Here is a 23941-nt window from a genome sequence, read left to right on the forward strand (position 1 = left end):
TCTAAAAAATGTAAAAACACCATGGGAAATGAATGATGGAAAAACGATTGGAACCATTTCCTTGTTTGACCACTAGGTTTTATGGGTATTATGACTCATAATGTGGTACTCTATTGGCTACTCGAACTGACACCCAATGGACCAGCATTCTTAAAATGTAGACTATGCAGAAACCCCTCTGCCATTTCCTGGTTGCTAAAATTCTAATAGTTTGCCTAATATCAGTTTATGTGAAAAACAAGTACAATGATTATCTACACTATACGCTTCACCACAGAAGACTAATTACCTACAGAGACCTCAGGTCAAATATAAATGCGAACACAGCACTAATTATGAGCAGCAGGCTATTGACCTACAAGGGACACAAAAGATAGGCACCAAATGTACAAACTATCCTCTTGCGAAAGTTCTTTCTTTCGCTTATTATTTACTTATTATTATTATTAATGCCATATAGGTGGTCAATCTCACCTGTTGACTGTAAAGGTGGGGCCTTATTGTTCCATTTACATTTTTGTCATTTAGCAGACACTCTTATCCAGAGCGACTTATAGTAGTGAGTGCATACATTTTCGTACCAAACCTCTGAAGGCGAGGGGGTCTGCCCCTTTAAGAGCAGAACCCCCTGCCCAGGCTACCTTGCTCATGTTCTCTAACATTATGGAAGGACTTTCTTCTTTTCCTGTTAAACTTCCCATTAACCACCAACTGAGGAGGTAATGGCACTGGTTCACAGCTATTCTGATGAGGTTGAATAGAGAATGGCATTTATACAGCAAATAGTATAGTTACTATGAGTGGTGCTTTCTATTTTAGCAAAGTTGACGAAAGCAAAATAAAACTAAACCATCAAATCATTATGAAAGCAGGCAGAGTGGTAGGCTATGCTGATATTCTAGTGGGTTTAGTGACCCCTAGTGGAACTTAGTTCACAGCTACTGTCAGTTCCATACTGTGAAGGTTCCATACAAATGAAGAAAAAATTGACACCCACCGAGTTACAAATCTCACCGAACATGATGAATAGAGAAAATGTCTTTATTATAACATTCATTATGACAGCAATACTGAGAGAGGACATCTTGAGAGAAACTACTGGTACAATGGCACCACAATATATGATATGCTTAGGTTATTTACATGGTATGTCATTGGTGAAACATCGAAAATTATGTTATTTGCTACTATGGACCGCACTGAGCTGATGAAATATACATAAGAACACTGTGGTTGAATGTAGTCTTTTTAGAAAATGTCTTCTTGCACCTACCTACATAAAGACTAAAACAATGATTTATCTATATCTATATCTACCTGTATTGTAGTGTTTTAACAATAAATATTGACAGTGACATTGAAATCACATGGATTTACAATATGCAACCTTGTTATTACTTAAGACAGGATAATAACTACACAGTACACCTGAATGAACTTGGCCAGTGTCCTGGCCATACTGTGTGGAATTCTAATTGTCAGAGTCCCCAACCCAAAGTCACACTGATTGGCTTTGTTCCATAATGGCTGGTACTGTACTTTGACTGGCTGTGTCCTATTCAGGACGGTACTTTCATTGGCTATGCCTCATAACCCCATATTGGCTGCAACTGGTAATTAGAGTGGCTGTATGTACCGCACTGTGAGGTACCCATGGCATAAAACAATGTGAGTAACAGTGTCTCCTCACAGGGACGTTTAGGTCCCTCTGTGTATCTTGATTGTGTGGCGCTGTGGTCCTTTAAGACAAACGGTACTGTCAGTGGCTCTGGAGAAAGAGGGCTGAGCATCACCTGTGATGTCATAGAGTGGGTGTGTCTGACCTGCTGAAGGGTGTTCCTGGCTAGGAGGAGGAGGACGAGTCCTCCACCACAGGGTGCAGGGCGTGCCTCTTCAGAAGTGTCTGCAGGATCTCTACCTCGCGCTGCGTCTCCCTCAGCTTCTTACGCAGCGTTTCGTTGTTCTTCTGAAGCTTCTGGTTCTCCTGAGAATCATTCACCATCATTGTTTATTTATTGGAATGTTTAACCTTGCGTTCAAAACTCTAGAAATTAGAATATAGTGCATTCAATGTACACAATTGAACACATATCAGTAACCCAGAGGTAGTGGTGTCTGAATCTCACCGTTTCCAGAGCATCATAGTTGGGTTTTAAATCTTCATCCGGCTCCCTGGGCTTTAGCACTGTAGAGGTTCTGTTCTCCCACTTGGCATAGGCCCGTTGTTTGCGTTGGGGCACCGGACTGGGGCATGGGGTGAGGGAGGGGGGTACGGGGGCCAAGAGAGAGGAGGGTACAGGGGCCAGGAGAGAGGGCTGTACTGGCTGTAGCCGACTGGACTCTGGCGGGGAGGCAGGGGTGGGAGGGCCCTCTGTCTGGGTGCTACAGTGGACCCCCACAGGCATGGGCAGCTTAGGGGGGAGCCTCAGATGGGAGGGGGGCGCAGAGTCAGGGCTCCAGTCCCTACATTCCTCTGACGGGTAGGGGAAAGGCCCCTCTTCTGAGCCTAGCACAAACAACACCATAAAGATAGGCAGTCAACTCTGATCTGTTCAACCCATTTCAATCAGTTCTCTGGTTTTGAAGTGATATGTTTGCAAACAGTCAATCTCATAAGGTTAAGGAAAAGTCAACTGAGTGTTTGTCTGACCACAGAAAGCACATCCAGTGTTACAGTAAGTGAGGCAGGTCCTTGACTTTAGAGAGCAGTATGACAGTCCACCACATAGGGAAACTACCCAGATGCTGTGCTACTTTTCCATAAACTAGATTAAACCTGCTCTCTCACCTGCAAAGACATACCTTTCAAATAATGATTTGGGACTTTATATTTCCTGTGTATTTGCAATATATGTGACTCCTGTCAATAATGGTTACCACATGGAATGGTATAGTTTAGGACTATCCAAGATTAGGTTTTACTTTGCATACAGGTAGTAAGCACAAGTAGAGGGATATATGGGATGGCAGAGTAGCCTAGAGGTTAGAGTGTTGGACTAGCAACCAAAAGGTTGCAAGATCAAATCCCTGAGCTGACAAGGTAAAAATCTGTCGTTCTGCCCCTGAACAAGGCAGTTAACTCACTGTTCCTAGGCCGTCATTGAAAATAAGAATTTGTTCTTAACTGACCTGCCTAGTTAAATAAAGGTAAAATATTACTTCTAGACCTAGAGTGATGTATTACTTCTAGACCTAGAGTGATGTATTACTTCTAGACCTAGAGTGATGTATTACTTCTAGACCTAGAGTGATGTATTACTTCTAGACCTAGAGTGATGTTTTACTTCTAGACCTAGGGTGATGTATTACTTCTAGACCTAGGGTGATGTATTACTTCTAGACCTAGGGTGATGTATTACTTCTAGACCTAGGGTGATGTATTACTTCTAGACCTAGGGTGATGTATTATTTCTAGACCTAGGGTGATGTATTACTTCTAGACCTAGAGTGATGTATTACTTCTAGACCTAGAGTGATGTATTACTTCTAGACCTAGAGTGATGTATTACTTCTAGACCTAGAGTGATGTATTACTTCTAGACCTAGAGTGATGTATTACTTCTAGACCTAGAGTGATGTATTACTTCTAGACCTAGAGTGATGTATTACTTCTAGACCTAGAGTGATGTATTACTTCTAGACCTAGAGTGATGTATTACTTCTAGACCTAGAGTGATGTATTACTTCTAGACCTAGAGTGATGTATTACTTCTAGACCTAGAGTGATGTATTACTTCTAGACCTAGGGTGATGTATTACTTCTAGACCTAGGGTGATGTATTACTTCTAGACCTAGGGTGATGTATTACTTCTAGACCTAGGGTGATGTATTACTTCTAGACCTAGGGTGATGTATTACTTCTAGACCTAGGGTGATGTATTACTTCTAGACCTAGGGTGATGTATTACTTCTAGACCTAGAGTGATGTATTACTTCTAGACCAGCAGATGGCGACCTTCTGCTGCCTTAGATTTCTAGCACAACTAGCAATCACAACTCTGGTTGGTTACTGTTACACTACATGTGGTTCATCACTATTTTGGTAAATAATTTAGTATGTGTGACTAAAAAAATATATCTTGCTTATATTTGTGCTATTTCACACATGAATACAGTGTAAATTGGAAATGTGTTGTCCACCAGAGACACCCTCAGAGAGTGGGATCGCGGCCCAAGCATATTTACTATGCATTTACTCCCTCCTCACCTTCTGGCCCACCTGTAGTGCCGGGTGTGGAGCCGGGTGTTAGTGGACCTTCAGAGGTGCTGCTGCCTTTGGCATTCTTCTTACACTCAAACGCCACCTGGTCCTTACACAGCCTGTGGCAGTTCATCCCACAGTCTGTGAACAGGCCAAGAGAATGCAGACAACGTGTTAGAGCAGGCAGAGGTGGAAAATATATATATATTTTTTTTATAGATTCTTGTATGGTCATGTTGGGTTGCACAGAGAATGCATGTTTTTGTTTTGTTGTCAATAGCACCCTACTAGATAATGTAACTTCCGTTCCCCTCGGTTGCCTAATGGTGCCTGTGGAACAGAACCGTTTTTAGACCTTTGTGTGCATGTTGCCATGCAAACAGCGTGTTTCTGACTGTTTCAAGGGGAAGAGAGTAAAAAGTTGTTTTGTGGTTGTGACTTTCATGTGCTGCAGGGTTCAGCTAGCAGTCTGCATGATAGAAACCACACAATGCACCTTCTCAAGATAGCTACACATTACCTGCTCCTCGCAGTCTCCCCATTATCAGCAACCTCTGCTAACATTGTATCCTATCAACAATGTACTGAACTGTAAACTACGTGCAGAATAACATTTATGCAAACATGATGGAATATTCTAGTCTAGACGCAGCAACAATAAAAAATAAAAATAATCACCTCTGCATCTGTAGCCTTGTTTTATGACGCCCCACAACTGTTATGGAAAAGAGGAATTTGAAAAGGTTGTTTGGAGATAACAGAAGTAATGCATATTTAAGAATGAGGAATGTGCATGTTTAAATAGTCATTTAAAGCCGTAACAGCATTGCTATTGTTGATGAGCATGCTATAACTAAGCCCCAGAGTCTTTCCTGATCAGGCGACAACTTCAGGAAAAACTCCTGCCCATACTAATGAGACCGACAGCTAAGCTAAAGACAGATCAGGACATAGTGCTGTAATGTACTGTCTTGACTTACGAATCCGGAGCAATTGTCACAGAAGGTGGGCTTCATGTAGGTGGTCTCCTGAAAGTTGTGGACAAAGCCAAGACCCAGCTTGGAGCAGATGACACTAGCGCGCATGAAATAGGCTGTGATCTCCTCTCTACTGATGAGGCCTTCCCTGGAGCAGGACAACACAAAGCATAAGAAAAACATTTTATGTTTGCAATGAAATGTTATGTTTGCAATGTACTGTATGTACTATATTGGGCCTAATTTCATACTTCTATATGTCACATTGAAATAAGAGGAACCAAAACTAGCAGGCTTCCTTACTTCACTTCAACAGTTTCACTCCACCAGCTAACTGGTTAAGAAGTTTGTGATTTAACCACAGTTGACCACAGTGAGAGTTGACTGCTGAGACATATGGCTAGCTGATACTTATGTTGATATTTCTGTTTCCTGTAGCTACATGCCCAGATTCCACTTTAGTTTCCTTTCTCTGCAGTTAAAAATGTGCCCATGCTGTTAGTGTGAACTGTCAAATGTGCCAAAGGAGAGCCCATGCAGCCACAACGGAACCATATACATACTTCTCTTTGTCCATAACACAGAAGGAGAATGGAAAGCTAGCAGCGATTTTCTCAAAGTCTCCTTGAGAGATGTAGCCATTCTCATCATGGTCATAGTTTTTAAACACGGACTGTTGAGGACAAGAGACACAAGACATAGTAATGAGATACACGAAGCACAATAGATCAACTGGAAAGAGTTCTGTTCAGTTTGATCTGGTAGAGTATTAAAACTACAACTTTCAGAGAAATAATGTATGTAGTATACATTAATGGAAATAACATAACGGTAATGACAAAACAATATTTAAAACATGATTTACTGCTTTTATGAAACAGAATACAATGCTTATGTCTATATTCCTTCCCTTGGTATTTTCAACTTACATCCACCATTCTTTGCACATGTTTGCTGATGGTTTTGGGGTCAGGTTTTGGGGCCACTCCTGATGCCCACTCCACAACCACTGGAGGTCTAGATGGGGTGGCTGGCTGATGTAAAACAAAACAGATGATCAGAACATTGTCAGCAGATGTAGAATAGACTGTGCTGATGTTAAATGGGCCAATTAAAGAGCTCCAGTGCTCATTCTCTTTAAATAGGTTTGTTAATGGGATATGCAACATCAGACATGATTCACTGGAGCTAACTGGGTTTTTGTCAGTATTATTAAACATGTTTGAAATTGAAAACACCCCTAGCCATAACACAGTGAACTTGCTATGGCTAGGAGTATTTTCTATTTCAATCATTATGCAAATCGTTTCATTTCCCACTGTTTTTCATGTCCCCTTTTTACTCACGGGTGCTTTGCTGTTCTTGGGCTCCCTGGTGTAAGAGAGCTCATATATCTCATCATCTGTGTAGTAGAGGTCTAGGGACAGCTGAGCAGTAGAGGACAACAGGGTCAGAGACCAGGGTCATTTACCAACAGTCACAGTAGTGTGAATTACTGTGTACTTAGGTGTATACTAACCGTGAGAAGGTGGACCAGGTCTTTATTGGCATCGAGCTGTGGGGTGATCTGCTGTAGCTGGATCAGCTCGTTGATGTGGTTGTACAGAGCCTGGAGCTTCTGAACATTCACCTTGTTGTCCTCTACGTAGTCTGACATGGCCTCGTTGACTGAGATCAGGTCCTTGAGGTGGACCCCCAGGATGGGGATCTTAAAGCCTGCACACCTGCTGTACACCTGACGGTAGTTGTCATAGTTCCTACAGGAGGACAGGAGGTCTGTCATCTCATTCAGCACCTGTGGAGAGAAGAGAGAGTGGAAAATATAGTGTAGATTATTACCTTGTATTGTATTTTAGACATACTGATCAATATAGATCATGTTATGATAATGTTATAGATAAATGTACCTTGGTGACCTCGTGGGACACATGCAAACTGGTCTCTTTAAGTCTGGAGATGGAGCTGTGGCACAGGCCCCCCACCACAGCCATTAGTGTGTTGAAGTTGTGCATAAGATGGAGGCTCTGGGAAACACAAACATTCTAATTGAACCTTAAATCAGTGTCAACCCACAGCACTCTCCACAAGCAGCACTCTAATGTTGGTTGCATTAGGCATTCATAATACTGTTGCTTACAATCTTAGATAATACAGTTGTACAAATCTAGTTGTTTTCTTTTAACCGTTATTTAACTAGGCAAGTCAGTTAAGAACAAATTCTTTTTACAATGACAGCCTAAGAACAGTGGGTTAACTGCCTTGATCGGGAGCAGAACAACCGATTTTTTACGTTGTCCGCCTTGGGATTCAATCTTGCAACATTTCAGTTATTGGCCCAATGCTCTAACCACTTGGCTACCTGTCGCCCCAGTAAATGTTTCACCAACTTTTCTCAGTTCCCTAATTGATCATATGGCCCTGCTGTGGGACACTGGAACCCATTTTATTTTATTTATTTTTATTTTTATTTTACCGTTATTTAACCAGGTAGGCAAGTTGAGAACAAGTTCTCATTTACAATTGCGACCTGGCCAAGATAAAGCAAAGCAGTTCGACAGATACAACGACACAGAGTTACACATGGAGTAAAACAAACATACAGTCAATAATACAGTATAAACAAGTCTATATACAATGTGAGCAAAAGAGGTGAGAAGGGAGGTAAAGGCAAAAAAGACCATGGTGGCAAAGTAAATACAATATAGGAAGTAAAACACTGGAATGGTAGTTTTGCAATGGAAGAATGTGCAAAGTAGAAATAAAAATAATGGGGTGCAAAGGAGCAAAATAAATAAATAAATCAAAATTAAATACAGTTGGGAAAGAGGTAGTTGTTTGGGCTAAATTATAGGTGGGCTATGTACAGGTGCAGTAATCTGTGAGCTGCTCTGACAGTTGGTGCTTAAAGCTAGTGAGGGAGATAAGTGTTTCCAGTTTCAGAGATTTTTGTAGTTCGTTCCAGTCATTGGCAGCAGAGAACTGGAAGGAGAGGCGGCCAAAGAAAGAATTGGTTTTGGGGGTGACTAGAGAGATATACCTGCTGGAGCGTGTGCTACAGGTGGGAGATGCTATGGTGACCAGCGAGCTGAGATAAGGGGGGACTTTACCTAGCAGGGTCTTGTAGATGACATGGAGCCAGTGGGTTTGGCGACGAGTATGAAGCGAGGGCCAGCCAACGAGAGCGTACAGGTCGCAATGGTGGGTAGTATATGGGGCTTTGGTGACAAAACGGATTGCACTGTGATAGACTGCATCCAATTTGTTGAGTAGGGTATTGGAGGCTATTTTGTAAATGACATCGCCAAAGTCGAGGATTGGTAGGATGGTCAGTTTTACAAGGGTATGTTTGGCAGCATGAGTGAAGGATGCTTTGTTGCGAAATAGGAAGCCAATTCTAGATTTAACTTTGGATTGGAGATGTTTGATATGGGTCTGGAAGGAGAGTTTCCAGTCTAACCAGACACCTAAGTATTTGTAGTTGTCCACGTATTCTAAGTCAGAGCCGTCCAGAGTAGTGATGTTGGACAGGCGGGTAGGTGCAGGTAGCGATCGGTTGAAGAGCATGCATTTAGTTTTACTTGTATTTAAGAGCAATTGGAGGCCACGGAAGGAGAGTTGGCGTGGAATGCATTGAGAGGAGTTAGAGGAGCGGCAGCTGACTAGTGCATTAATGTAACCCAGAGAGATTCTCCAGACTGCTGCCTCTTCATCCAACTCTCTCAGCTCCTCATTACTCTTCAGAACACAGCTTTGCATGTGAATAAAGTGATGAAGAGGCATTTGATCAAGTAGAGCCAAGAGTTATTTTGCGACCATGTTGCAACGTCTGGGCACCGCCATGGATCGTGTGCTGCAGACGATGGATCGTTGGGAGAGAGGAGGTCTTCCAGCACCTCCACCAGACCCACTACAGCAGGCCCCACTGTCCACCCCTCCTTCACCCGGTCCCAGCGGGATTCGGCTCGTGCTCCCGAGGGAGTATGATGGGACGGCTGCCGGATATCAGGGGTTCCTACTCCAGCTGGAGCTCTACCTGGAGACCGTCCACCCGGCTCCTTCGGGACATGAGAGCGTGTCCACCCTCGTCTCCTGCCTCCCAGGCAAAGCCCTGGAGTGGGCCATTGGACCATTACGCGATCTGTTCCACCTGAGGCAGGGGACGAAGAGCGCGCAGGATTTCTTCAGGGAGTCGAGGCAGCAGGCAGGGCACTATCGTGTCACCCCAGGTGAGTCGGCACCACGCTCACCCAGAGCCCTCTGTTGCTCACATGTATGCGTTTATTAAATTTCCTGAGCATTTCCAGCATAAGGCGCTCGTAGATTCAGGCGCAGCTGGGAATTTTATCGACCATTCATTTGCCCATAATTTAGGGATCCTCTTGTTCCTGTGGATATGCCCTTCCCTGTACATGCCCTAGATAGTCGACCATTAGGTCAGGGCTGATTAGGGAGGCCACCGCTCCACTAGACATGATTACGCAGGAGGGCCACAAGGAGAGAATCAGTCTCTTCCTTATTGATTCTCCTGCGTTTCCCGTGGTGCTGGGCCTACCCTGGTTGGCCTTTCATGACCCCCCTATTTCGTGGCAACACAGGGCTCTCAAGGGGTGGTCACAAAAGTGCTCAGGAAGGTGTGTAGGGTGCGACTACGGTGGAGAGTCCAGACCAGGTCTCCGCCGTGCGCATCCCCTCAGAATATGCCGATTTGGCTCTCGACTCAATTACACCTCATCAACAGGGGGATAAATCTCCTGGTAGACGCAGCACTTCCCAGGAGTCACGTGTATCCTCTGTCACAGGAGGAGGCGGCGGCTATGGAAACATATGTCTCCAAATCCCTGGGGCAGGGATACATTCGGCACTCCACTTCACCTGCCTCCTCGAGTTTCTTTTATGTGAAGAAGGTCTGCGTCCGTGTATTGACTATCGGGGTATCAATCAGATCACTGTGAGGTACAGCTACCCACTGCCTCATCGCCAGTGCGATCGAGTCAATGCACGGGGCGTGCTTCTTCACAAAATTGGATCTCAGGAGCGCTTACAACCTGGTTCGTATCGGGGTGGAGACGAGTGGAAGACGGAATTTAGTACCACCTCAGGGCACTATGAGTACCTCGTCATGCCGTACGGGTTGATGAATACTCCATCAGTCTTCCAGGCCTTTGTTGACGTCATTTTCCGGCACCTGCACGGGCAGGGTGTAGTGGTGTATATCAACGACATGCTGATATACTCCGCTACACGCGCCGCGCATGCGTCCCTGGTGCGCAGCGTGCTTGGTCGACTTTTGGTGCATGACCTGTACATCAAGGTTGAGAAATGTCTGTTCTTCCAACAGTCAGTCTTCCTAGGGTACCGCATTTCCACCTCAGGGGTGGAGATGGAGAGTGACCGCATTTCAGCCGTGCGTAATTGGCCTACTCCCACCATGGTAAAGGACGTGCAGCGGTTTCTAGGGGTTGTCAACTACTACCGGAGGTTTATCCGGGGTTTTGGTCAGGTAGCGGCTCTCATTACCTCACTGTTGAAGGGGGGACCGGTGCGACTGCAGTGGTCGGCTGAGGCAGACAGGGCTTTTGGTCACCTGAAGGCTCTACCTCAGCTCCCGTGCTGGCTCATCTGGATCCCTCTTTGGCATTCATAGTGGAGTTGGACGCGTCCGAGGCTGGGATAGGAGCTATTCTATCTCAGCGTTCGAGCACGCCACCAAAGCTCCGCCCCTGTGCTTTCTTTTCGAACAAGCTCAGCCAGGCGGAGAGAAACTATGATGATGTGGGGGACCGGGAGCTGTTGGCTGTTGTCAAGGCTCTGAAGGCGTGGAGACATTGGCTTGAGGGGGCTAAACACCCTTTTCTCATCTGGACTGACCACCACAATCTGGAGTACATCCGGGCAGAGGAGTGGTACTTCCGGCCTCTTGCCTGGTGGCACCGGTAGTGTGGGAGCTGGACGTGGACATCGAGCGGGCGTTACGCACAGAGCCCCCTAATCCCCCCCCACCCCCAATGTCCAGCTGGGCGTCTGTACGTTCCGCCTGCTGTCCGCGACCGTTTGATCTATTGTGCCCACACGGCACCCTCCTCTGTTCATCCTGGCATCGGTCGGACAGTGTGTTGCCTTAGTGGGAAGTACTGGTGGTCCACCTTGGCCAAGGACGTAAGGGTTTATGTTTCCTCCTGCTCGGTGTGTGCCCAGTGCAAGGCTCCCAGGCACCTGTCCAGAGGGAAGTTACAACCCCTACCCCTTCCACAATGGCCGTGGTATCGGTGGACTTCCTGACGGATCTTCCTCCCTCACAGGGCAACACCACGATCCTGGTCGTTGAGGATCGGTTTTCTAAGTCCTGCCGTCTCCTCCCTTTGCGCAGTCTCTCTACAGACTGCGGAGGCCCTGTTCACTCACGTCTTCCGGCACTACGGGGTGCCTGAGGACATAGTCCCCAGTTCACGTCCAGGGTCTGGAGGGCGTTCATGGAACATCTGGGGGGTCGCGGTCAGCCTCACCTCAGGTTTTCACCCCGAGAGCAACGGGAAGGTGGAGAGAGTAAACCAGGATGTGGGTAAGTTTCTGAGGTCATATTGCCAGGACCGGCCGGGGGAGTGGGCGGCGTTCATCCCCTGGGCAGAGATGGCCCAAAACTCACTCCGCCACTCATCTACTAACCTCTCCCCCTTCCAGTGCATACTGGGGTATCAGCCGGTTCTGGCACCTTGGCATCAGAGCCAGATCGAAGCTCCTGCGGTGGACGAATGGTTTAAGCGCTCGGAGGAGACCTGGGACGCCGCCCATGTGCACCTGCAATGGGCCGTGAGGCGGCAGAAGGCGAGCACCGTCCGCCACCACAATGAGGTCCCGGTGTTTGCACTGGGGGACCGGGTCTGGCTCTCGACCTGAAACCTGCCCCTCTGTCTGCCCTGCTGGGAAGCTGGGCTTGCGGTTTGTTGGGCCATTCAAAATCCTGAGGAGACTGAACAAGGTATGATACAGGTTACAGCTTCCCCCAGATTACCATATTAATCCCTCGTTCCATGTGTCTCTACTCAGGCCGGTGGTGGCTGGACCTCTCCAGGAGTCTGAGGTGCGGGAGGTTCCTCCTCCCCCTCTGGACAACGAGGGGGCCCCGGCGTATCCTGTTCGAGCCATCCTGGACTCGAGGTGTCGGGCCAGGGGCCTTCAGTACCTCGTGGAGGGGTACGGTCCGGAGGAGATATGCTGGGTGCCGGTGGAGGACGTCTTGGCCCCTTCGTTGCTGCGGGAGTTCCACCGTCTCCATCCGGATCGCCCTGCGCCTCGTCCTCCGGGTCGTCCCCGAGGTCGTTGTCGGCGCACCGCTGGAGCCGCGCCTCAAGGGGGGGTGGGTACTGTCACAACTTCCGCCGAAGTCGGTCCCTCTCCTTGTTTGGGCGGCGGTCGACGTCACCGGCCTTCTAGCCGTCGCCAATCCACTTTTCATTTTCCATTTGTTTTGTCTTACACACCTGATTTCAATCCTCCAATTACTTGTTCATTATTTAACCCTCTGTTCCCCCATGTTTGTTTGTGAGTGATTGTTTCTTGTATTGCTGTCTGTTATGTGTGGCCTTGGATTTATTGACGTGTATTGTATATTTGTTGAGTAAATTGCGTACATTACTCTTATCTGCTGTCCTGCGCCTGACTCATCTACACCAGCTACACACAGACGCATTACAGATGTATTGAAGCAACATCTCAAGACATCAGTCAGGAAGTTAAAGCTTGGTCGCAAATGGGTCTTCCAAATGGACAATGACCCCAAGCATACTTCCAAAGTTGTGGCAAAATGGCTTAAGGACAACAAAGTCAAGGTATTGGAGTGGCCATCACAAAGCCTTGTCCTCAATCCTATAGAAAATGTGTGGGCAGAACTGATAAAGCGTGTGCAAGCAAGGAGGCCTACAAACCTGACAGTTACACCAGCTCTGTCAGGAGGAATGGGCCAAAATTCACCCAACTTACTGTGGGAAGCTTATGGAAGGCAATGCTGCCAAATACTAATTGAGTGTATGTAAACTTCTGACCCACTGGGGATATGATGAAAGAAATAAAAGCTGAAATTAATCACTCTCTACTATTATTCTGACATTTCATATTCTTAAAATAAAGTGGTGATCCTAACTGACCTAAAACAGGGAATCTTTACTAGGGTTAAATGTCAGGAATTGTGAAAAACTTAGTTTAAATGTATTTGGCTAAGGTGTATGTAAACTTCCGACTTCAACTGTGTGTGTGTGTGTGTGTGTGTGTGTGTGTGTGTGTGTGTATTTTAGCATGTGTAAATACAATTTCAACACATAATACAATTAATTAAATACACACGTGTACTTGCATATACAGTACCAAAAAAGGTACAGCAATGCATACAATTAGACACAGAAAAAACCATCAAAAAATTATAATAATAAACATCTCACTCATTATTTATTTGCTCTTATTGCCATGAATTGGATGTGGGAATGCCAGATGTTTTGTAAATGATGTGGTCTGCCTTTGATATTATAGAAGATATTGTTCAAAGGGATGTAGCCAGATATTTCATTTAGCCAGTGTGTTAAAGTAGAGGGACTATCTGATTTCCAGCCTAATGTTATAAAAACATTGGCGCACAGACAGATCAATATATTTTTTTATGATTATTGTTCCATGGATCAAGTTCACTAGACCCAAACAGACACAAGGCGTGAGAGAGATAGACATCTGTTAAAACTTTCTGAAATTGTGTTTACAGATTCCCAAAACATTGAAATAAGATTGCATGTCCAAAACATGTGAATAAAAAGTACCCTTTTGCCTCCAACAAAGAAAAGACATTTCAGCATTCATTTCGTGAAGTTTTTCTGGTGTATAGTTAATTCTGTGAACCTGAGAGAGTTTGTGGTTGTAGGAAAATGTGTGTGCTTTCAAACTGTAGAACATATTATCTCTCTGCTTATTTCAAACTGTCAATCTTGTTCCCATTTCAAATCAAAACGTATTTGTCACATGCGCCGAATACAAGAAGTGTAGACCTTACAGTGAAATGCTTACTTACAAGCCCTTAACCAACAACGCTTTAAGAAGTTAAGAAAAAAATAGATAAGTGAGAAATAGAAAATAAAGGTTACAAATAATTAAAGAGCAGCAGTAAAATAACAAGCGAGGCTATATACAGGGGGTACCGGTACAGAGTCAATGTGAGAGGGGACCGGTTATTTGAGGTAATTGAGGTAATATGTACATGTAGGTAGAGTTAGTGACTATGCATTTATTATAAACAGAGTAGCAGCATCGTTAAAAGAGGGGTCTCGGTAGCCCTTTGATTAGCTGTTCAGGAGTCTTATGGCTTGGCGCTCCGGTATCGTCTGCCATGCGGTACCAGAGAGAACAGTCTATGACTAGGGTGGCTGGAGTCTTAGGCAATTTGCAGGGCCTTCCTCTGACGGTAGTTGTCATAGTTCCTAATCTAGTAACATCTGTGTCTACTAGCATATGATCTAACAACACAAACTTTGGAAATACAGTTGACAATTTGTTTTACTATTATTCAGTAAGACATCACATTTAGATGATTTAGAAATCACAAGAGAACCTTATTCCTCAATTGAACCATATGTCAGACTTGAAAACATTGAAACAAATGGTCAGATAGAATACAGAATGTCTCTCATAGTAGTACCATCCTGGAAGAGGTGGTACATTTTCCTTAAACCCTTGTTTTGCCAGGTTGTAAATGTCTCATAATTAAAAGTGGAGGGGGATGCAATGTAACCCAGTCATTTATGAGTTGCTTTCCATATGTGTATTATTGTATACTATTAAAAATGACAGGGTTATTTGTAACCTTATTTTAACCTTATTTTGCAGGCCAAAATAGTTAAGGTATTTCAGCTCATATAGTAACATGTCATAGGATTCTACCCTTGCCCAAGAACTTAATGGGGGAGAAAACCATTGCTTAACTTGGATGAGTTGGGCTGCCCAATAGTACATTTTTAGGTTTGGTCAATTCAGACCACCCGCCTTATAATGGAAGATACAGGACCTGCAGACAAATTCTGGGTGATTCGTTATTCCAAATAAATGAGGAAAATAGGCTTTGCATGTTTTTGATAAAATGCAGAGGGTGAAATTGGAAGATTCTGAAGCAAATAAAGACATTTTGGTAATATTGACATTTGGATGACATTAACGCTGGCTGTAAGATAAATCGGAAGGAAGTCCATTCTTTTCAAGTCATTAGTAACCTTTTTCAATAACTGGAATATGGTTACAAAATATAGATGTCAATTATCACAGGATAGACAACCCTGCACAAAACCAGTTTGGTCTGTGTGGATGAGATTGGGCACTGACTCTAGGCGCAGAGTTAATATTTTAGCAATCAATTGATAATTAACATTTAAAAGTGACACTGGTCTATGGGAGGAGCACAATGTGTGATCTTTATCTTTCTTTTTCAGTAAAGTAATAGCTGCAAGACGTAAAGTATGAGGAAGCGTTTTCGCCAGACAGGACTTGATCATAGGGAGAAAAAGAGGCATCAACCGCTCAGATAATAGCCAGTAGAATTCTATAGGAAACGCATCTAATCCCGGTACCTACCCATAGCATCTGATAGATCCTCAGTATTAGCACTTAGCACTGATAAATCCATTAGTGCTGAAGGCCTGTACTTTGTTAATATTCAGAGCACACGTTCACTGTTAGCCAGCATCTTTGATGCACTAAAAGCCCATCATGGAGCTCTTGAGAGTCATTAGTAGCCCTCTTTTAATATGCATTATGTAACAACAAATGATGGTGCTTCTGCAGTACAGTAGTAGGTACTGAAGGTCTCACTGTACGATATGGTAGACATGAATTAGTTTAATACGAGGAAAAGGTACCAGATATAGACATTGAACAAACACAATTCATGAGGGTACAAAACATGGGGGCTAAACACCTTGTACGTGGACATTTTGTTATTGTCTAGACATATACTGTAGAGTTAGTCTACAATGGTTCTGGAAGAGGAGGAGAAATAGTTAGGGCCATACCTGAGCCACATGGATGAACTTGGTGAAGACCTCTGCTCTCAGCTGAGCTGTAGGCCGACTCAGAACCATGAGCTGCACCCACTGGGAGATACCATTGCACAATGTAATGGAACGTTCCATCATGGGGTTGTCCTTCATGCAGCAGCTGCGGATATAGTTCTGGTAGTCTGCAAACTGGAAAAAAGAATAAAGCATATGCTGACTCATTTAGCTAAAAGGACAGAAGTTTTGCAGAACACATTTGAATGCATTGAAATACCTACTGTAGAACGCATGTGCTATGACAATCTTCAGAATGTCATAGTGTTTATAGCGATCACATATAGGCGGATTGGGACTCTACTCACTGATATTCTACAGAAGGACTTGAACTCCAGGTAGGTGAGGTGCTCAGCCAGCTCAATGGGCTCCAGATGATCAAACAGCAGAGACACTTTCCTCTTCTTACTGCTGTTAGCCTTGATCCTCTGACTGGGCTTCTGAGACCAGTGTCTATCATTTCTGGGACACAACATGGTGAACAACACAGACCAGAAACACACAGGTGTTACACAGGCATCATTTGAAACCATTATCATGAAACCATTTTCAGGTCATTCTAGATGCTTTCCTCAAGAGAGACATGAATTCTGTTCAGTAATATACCGGGAATACTTACATCCATTTAGTCTGCAAGAGAGGGCACAGCCTTTCCTGGCCCTGATCCCTGACCAGATCTTGGAACTGCTCCATTGAGTCTGACAGGCTGCTGTGTAACCGGAACATCGTCCAGAACTCCTGGATCCAATACCTGAAATATATGGACAATAAGACTGTGTTTACCACAATTAAATACTATACCCCGAGTCAATATTCACATAAGAAGGAATTCCCCTTGACCACGCCCACAAATTGTGGAAAACAAACATTATTTCTCATTGACCACCATTGTAAAAGAGCCAACTTTGTTGTAGATTTTGTGTCATACATAAATAACAAAGTATGCTGAAAAGCTGCTGTGTTGTGCATGTAACCAGGTCAAAAATCTTGACCTACGGTTTGGAATGCTCCCACATAGGGAAATAGAGCCCTTGAGAAGAGCCATGTAGCTTCGGGCTATGCAGTGTGGGAACCTGGTGTCCAAGTAGGGTACATGTAGCTATGTGTGTGAAAAACATTTCATCACGGGTAAGACCTTTAACTTGTTCAGTATAGTCAGTTTGTAACTCCACTCACTACTTGTAGCTATATAGTGTGTTTGTTTGTGTTGTTGGTCTTGGCTAGCTTAACGTTCTGGTCGGTAGCAACTCACTCACTCACATCTTTGCCAGCACCGCATAAAAAGGGGAGTGAGGGAAGCTCTACAATATTGTGTTTTTCTAAGTAGTGAGAATGCACGGAAGCAGGAAATGTTGAAAAGTACTTTTCTTAAATGCAGTTTTATAATTGACTAAAACAAGCAGACAACAAGGAAATTGCATTTGAAAAAAAGTCCCGTTTTTGCAGGGAGCTAATGGGGTAACCTAGGTAACTACGGGTTGTTTTCCCCTAAGGCGGGTGGAGCAGCGACATTCTATCTAATACCGACTGGGAGTATACTTCAAACACTAAACCCTAGTTGTTTATTGTCTAACATGAAATCAACACTATAGGCTCTTGCAAATGCACTAATAGCATTGCCTAAACCATCTACCCAGTTATAGAATATTGTATTATTAGGTGTTATGTGGATAAGCCCTTTAATGTCCTTTCATAAGAATGATTGAATAGTGAGTTATTGTGTGGAGGCCTTAGTGGACCCCAGTGGTAGTGGCATGATTAGGACGACTGCAGGGGGAACACACACTTACCTAATGAAGTAACAGATCCTCTTACACTCCGTGGACTGCTTATTCTCCAGGGCGCTTTTAAATGTAACACCTCAAGTTAAGGATACATTATGATTCACTGGTATAGTAAAATGTGCACATTGTTTAGAGTCTGGGAAGAGACCAGGATCTGTATGTGGGATTTATCAGGGAATAAACGATCTGGATCACTGTGCAGGACAAAGTGTCTATTCAAATGTCTATTCATCTAAGTAAACAATTACTAACTGGTGTTTAATGTATTTAGCGCAGGAAACTCATCAATAGGAAAACTGAAAGGCGAACAGATGTGACATTTGGTGGTGTGGGAGGAGGCGACCACAAAAAAGAGAACTGGTTAGGAGCATCAGCAAGTGAATCATTCTGGTGTTGTGTAGTTCCAATGGCTCAGTTGGTTGAAGCATGTTGTTTACAGGGCTATGGGCTGGATTCCTTGGTTGCTTTGGATAAAAGTGTCAGTTAAAACATGCACAACAGACAATCCTTATTCCTGTAGAAGATGTGCTGGCAGAGGACCCTTTTAGTGAGTAAAAACATGTTCTCTCAACCAGGTAAAAACACAGCCAACATAAGGTTACTTTTTACATTTCAATGGCTGTGAGAACAGTTTATTAGCTAAGCTGCTGTGCCATATGTTCGGTAGGTACAGAGTACCTAACTCAAAAAACATCTCCATTCTTCTTATTATATAAAACCGGGGTAAAAAAAAAAATGCCTGACACTGTGAGCCTTCCTGCACTCTGTTGGCAGAAATCAGCTTGAAGTGATGCACATAAAAAGGCTAATTGCGTCATGGGAGATGAAGAGCCACCCACACTATCGCAAAGCCAGATTGTTTTTACGATAAATGGCATTAATGGCTCCAGTGCTTTCACTTGTTCCTAAGCCACTCTTAACCATATTTGATGCTTCTGGGTCTTCAGCTCAGAACGAGCTTAGGGGTTGAAAATAGAGGGCAGGACGCACAGTGCATCTTGAGGTGTGACGTGGGTTTTGGTGAGCGATCCTCCTTGGGCAGCTGAGAGGCTGTGTTTAAATAGAACTGAAGAGGGCTTCAGTCTGGGAAGAGGTAATTAACACCTGAAGCCCCTAGCCTTAGTACCCTCCTCACTGTGCCAGTACTGCCGCTCCTCTGGGCTTTGTGACGTCAGAGCTCTTTGTTGAATGGAGCCCTAGATTACAGACTGCTCATTCAGAACAGAAAATAGGCAACTACAGTGGCCTTTTTACACCAGACCTGAAGAGGGGGAATTAAATTGGGATGAATCGTGCTTTTTGTGTAGCTAAGATGGTAATAGAAAAAGACTGTAAAGTACCTGGAAGACACTGGATTGGAAACAGAACATGGTGATGTGTACTGGAGCTAACAAAGACATTTAGAGGCTCTATAGTACAGCAATACAGAATTGGGGTGCACACATATTGATAGTCACATTGCTGGTAGGAGAGAGGAGTCGATGGCATGGCACCTTGTCAGCCAAGTTGGATCTTAATTGGCCGTTGCTACTGACAACCAGATCACAAAACAGCGCTGCACAGGCGGTAAAGATCCCATGTTTGGCACAACAGATTGGTCAGGTCCTGGTGCCAACTCTATAATAGTTTTTGCTGTAGTGGAACAGCCATGGAGCATTGGGTCTGCTTGGTAAAGGATATAGGGAGATGAGTTTCTCCAGGAGGTCACTGGAGGACATGAGGAGTCGGTGCATGGTTAGGGTGATGTTCATCAGGTGGCTGCTCCCACATACACAGCCCTCCGCATCTGAAAGAGAGCACAACACATGGAGCACGTCAACAGACATGCTGTTGCCTATCACAATGCCAATAATGTACTGTAGATGGTTGAGATTTCATATGGACAAGAAAATCATTTCTGCATATCAATGTCCAATGCTACCTTAGCTCTCTGATAACCAAATCCAGCAGTCATGTCATGCTACAGAATGTCAACAAAACAATTGGTTTAACCATTAAAACTTCCTGATTCCATTCAGCCCCAAGTCTGCAGTCAAATTATGATACAAATCAACCTCAAAAGAGCATACCTTATTTTTTTTATTTTAATGTGTGCTTCGCAACCATGAACACAATAACATGCCAGTTTTGTGTCAACTGCAAATCTAAGTGTATTCACCATCTCTGAATGTCTTTTCCTGTGGTGGTATTGTGAATTTTCTGTGGTCTACTTTTCTCTGTCGTATCTCACTTCCTGTCTTTGTGACCGCCTCCCTATATCTCTGCCAACACTTATGGCATCACAGGAACCTTCAGCCACCATCTCTGTCATCTACTCAAACAGCTTTGTCCCTAGAGGCACTGGAGATAAAAGGATATGACGTTGTGGAAAACATCTCAAGGAATACATTGTTAGCTGTATCCACACAGTAGCAATTGCAGATTCCATTTCTAACTACATTAGCCTCTCTCTTACAAATGATCTGACTTGAGTAAAGTGGACATTTTGCTGGTCCTCTGTAACATGTTGTTTATAAACAAGTGGTTCACTATCATGTTTGTCTATTGGATAGCAAATGACAACCTCTTTGCTATGCTTCTGATCTCTTCCATTGCAGGTAAACAATCTGCCAGTGATTTTCTGGAAATCGTAGCTAAGAAAGCACCTTGACGAATCCATGAAAATGGTGTTTAACTTTTGAACCTAAGCAGCTGGTATTGTCTTAATGCCACACAAGGATGACAGTTTCCATGGGTCTCCACATATCCCATATTGACTTGAAATACCTCAGACACGATGGCAACATAGATAACAAACATTAGAAAGGACTATCTCACTGGGCCAACTTCAGCAGGCAGCTAATCCTTCTCTCATATCCTGCACCACTGGTACGGCAGTGTTCCATTTACCGGTCCCAACAAGGGCTACAACGCCCCAATGATCAATGTCAATGAAAAGTCGCCTTCCCAGCAATGACACAGACATAATCTTACTGTAAGAAAAATTGTCATGAGTGAAAAGAAATATCTAGAAAATCATATACATGATTAGACTGTTCTGAGGGGAAACTGTTGTAATAGGTTTGACGCTTTATACTGTCACTATATGTTGAAGGACTGTGATGCAAAACAACTCAACTCTATCCTTCCTCTACTTATACAAACTTTATGTTTTTTTTTATTGCTGCAATCATATAAGCAAGTTCTGCTCTAAAATCATCTAAAATAACAAGGAAGAGCTTTTGATTCACTACCAGGTAAACAATTACTTCATCATTTTACAACACCTCCCTACCAACCCAGACGGGGCTAATTGCTGAGGAAATCCCCTCTGTCTTACTCACTGTGGAAAGTTAGGAAAGAAGCAGCAGGCTGCACTGGGATAGGACAAGGGATGTGATGACAAACAAGGCAAAATTCAGGGAGCGTTGCCTTACTTTGCGGTGTTTTATTATCATAGGCATTCATCAGCAAAGCCGTGGTGAAAGGAGTCTTTCCTTGTTTTGACAGATGTAAAGTAACTGGGCAAATGTTTTTATTTTTTATTTCACCTTTATTTAACCAGGTAGGCAAGTTGAGAACAAGTTCTCATTTACAACTGCTACCTGGCCAAGATAAAGCAAAGCAGTTCGACACATACAACAACACAGAGTTACACATGGAGAAAAACAAACATATTGTCACGTTCTGACCTTAGTTCCTTTATTTTGTCTTTGTGTTAGTATGGTCAGGGCGTGAGTTGGGGTGGGCAGTCCGTTTTTTTTGTTCATTTTTCAAGGTTGTGTTTACAGTGGGGCAAAAAAGTATTTAGTCAGCCACCAATTGTGCAAGTTCTTGCACTTAAAAACATGAGAGAGGCCTGTAACTTTCATCACAGGTACACTTCAACTATGACAGACAAAATGAGAAGAAAAAAATCCAGAAAATCACATTGTAGGATTTTTTATGAATTTATTTGCAAATTATGGTGGAAAATAAGTATTTGGTCACCTACAAACAAGCAAGATTTCTGGCTCTCACAGACCTGTAACTTCTTCTTTAAGAGGCTCCTCTGTCCTCCACTCATTACCTGTATTAATGGCACTTGTTTGAACTTGTTATCAGTATAAAAGACACCTGTCCACAACCTCAAGCAGTCACACTCCAAACTCCACTATGGCCAAGACCAAAGAGCTGTCAAAGGACACCAGAAACAAAATTGTAGACCTGCACCAGGCTGGAAAGACTGAATCTGCAATAGGTAAGCAGCTTGGTTTGAAGAAATCAACTGTGGGAGCAATTATTAGGAAATGGAAGACATACAAGACCACTGATAATCTCCCTCGATCTGGGGCTCCACGCAAGATCTCACCCCGTGGGGTCAAAATGATCACAAGAACGGTGAGCAAAAATCCCAGAACCACACAGGGGGACCTAGTGAATGACCTGCAGAGAGCTGGGACCAAAGTAACAAAGCCTACCATCAGTAGCACACTACGCCGCCAGGGACTAAAATCCTGCAGTGCCAGACGTGTCCCCCTGCTTAAGCCAGTACATGTCCAGGCCCGTCTGAAGTTTGCTAGAGAGCATTTGTATGATCCAGAAGAAGATTGGGAGAATGTCATATGGTCAGATGAAACCAAAATACAACTTTTTGGTAAAAACTCAACTCGTCATGTTTGGAGGACAAAGAATGCAGAGTTGCATCCAAAGAACACCATACCTACTGTGAAGAATGTGGGTGTAAACATCATGCTTTGGGGCTGTTTTTCTGCAAAGGGACCAGGATGACTGATCCATGTACAGGAAAGAATGAATGGGGCCATGTATCGTGAGATTTTGAGTGAAAACCTACTTCCATCAGCAAGGGCATTGAAGATGAAACGTGGCTGGGTCTTTCAGCATGACAATGATCTCAAACACACCGCCCGGGCAACGAAGGAGTGGCTTCGTAAGAAGCATTTCAAGGTCCTGGAGTGGCCTAGCCAGTCTCCAGATCTCAACCCCATAGGAAATCTTTGAAGGGAGTTGAAAGTCCGTGTTGCCCAGCATCTGCATGGAGGAATGGGCCAAAATACCAGCAACAGTGTGTGAAAACCTTGTGAAGACTTACAGAAAACGTTTGACCTCTGTTATTGCCAACAAAGTGTATATAACAAAGTATTGAGATAAACTTTTGTTATTGACCAAATACTTATTTTCCACCATAATTTGCAAATTATCTGACAAAATCTCATTTTGTCATAGTTGAATGAAAATTATGATGAAAATTACAGGCCTCTCTCATCTTTTTAAGTGGGAGAACTTGAACAATTGGTGGCTGACTAAATACTTTTTTGCCCCACTGTATGTGTTTGGCCTGGTATGGTTCTCAATCAGAGGCAGGTGTCGTTCGTTGTCTGTGATTGAGAATCATACTTAGGTAGCCTTTTCCCCACCTGTGTTTTGTGGGTGAATGTTTTCTGTTTAGTGTATGTCACCTTTCAGAACTGTTTCGTTTCATTCTCCGTTGTTATTTTGTTTAGTGTTCTGTTGAATAAATTAACATGGACACGTACCACGCTGCATATTGGTCCGATCTCTCCTACTCCTCCTCAGACGAGGACGACGAACGTTACACATACAGTCAATAATACAGTAGAAAAATAAGTCCATATAATATGTGAGCAAGTGAGGTGAGATAAGGGAGGTAAAGGCAAAAAAAGGCCATGGTGGCGAAGTAAATACAATGTAGAAAGTAAAACACTGGAATGGTTGATTTGCAGTGGAAAAATGTACAAAGTAGAGAGAAATAATGGGGTGCAAAAGAGCTAAATAAATAAATAAATAAATACAGGAGAGAAAGAGGCAGTTGTTTGGGCTAAATTATAGATGGGCTATGTACAGGTGCAGTAATCTGTGAGTTTCTCTGACAGCTGGTGCTTAAAGCTAGTGAAGGAGATAAG

At 43.8% G+C, this 23941-nt stretch overlaps 1 protein-coding gene across 3 annotated transcripts in view; it reads right to left on the minus strand.

Moving 5' to 3' along the window:
• Positions 1–1023: 1023 nt before the first annotated feature.
• The window catches only part of LOC109904039 (RAS guanyl-releasing protein 1-like), a 29467-nt gene continuing 6549 nt past the window's right edge, over positions 1024–23941 (minus strand). For 2 of the 3 annotated variants that reach the window (XM_020501108.2, XM_020501107.2), the window contains exons 3-17: positions 19719–19824; positions 18045–18107; positions 16874–17005; positions 16563–16716; positions 16216–16389; positions 7087–7203; positions 6699–6974; positions 6526–6606; positions 6109–6213; positions 5743–5852; positions 5183–5327; positions 4881–4917; positions 4209–4343; positions 2127–2506; positions 1028–1984 (exon numbers count right to left, since the gene is read on the minus strand). In XM_020501108.2, the coding sequence (XP_020356697.1) occupies positions 1844–1984; positions 2127–2506; positions 4209–4343; positions 4881–4917; positions 5183–5327; positions 5743–5852; positions 6109–6213; positions 6526–6606; positions 6699–6974; positions 7087–7203; positions 16216–16389; positions 16563–16716; positions 16874–17005; positions 18045–18107; positions 19719–19824 (2156 nt within the window). In that variant the 3' untranslated portion in view covers positions 1028–1843. Of the gene's footprint in view, positions 1985–2126; positions 2507–4208; positions 4344–4880; positions 4918–5182; positions 5328–5742; positions 5853–6108; positions 6214–6525; positions 6607–6698; positions 6975–7086; positions 7204–16215; positions 16390–16562; positions 16717–16873; positions 17006–18044; positions 18108–19718; positions 19825–23941 lie in introns of all 3 variants that reach the window. The other variant, XM_020501109.2, reaches the window with a different exon arrangement.

This window comes from Oncorhynchus kisutch, linkage group LG14, assembly GCF_002021735.2.
Source record: "Oncorhynchus kisutch isolate 150728-3 linkage group LG14, Okis_V2, whole genome shotgun sequence".
NCBI classification, from domain to species: Eukaryota; Metazoa; Chordata; class Actinopteri; order Salmoniformes; family Salmonidae; genus Oncorhynchus; species Oncorhynchus kisutch.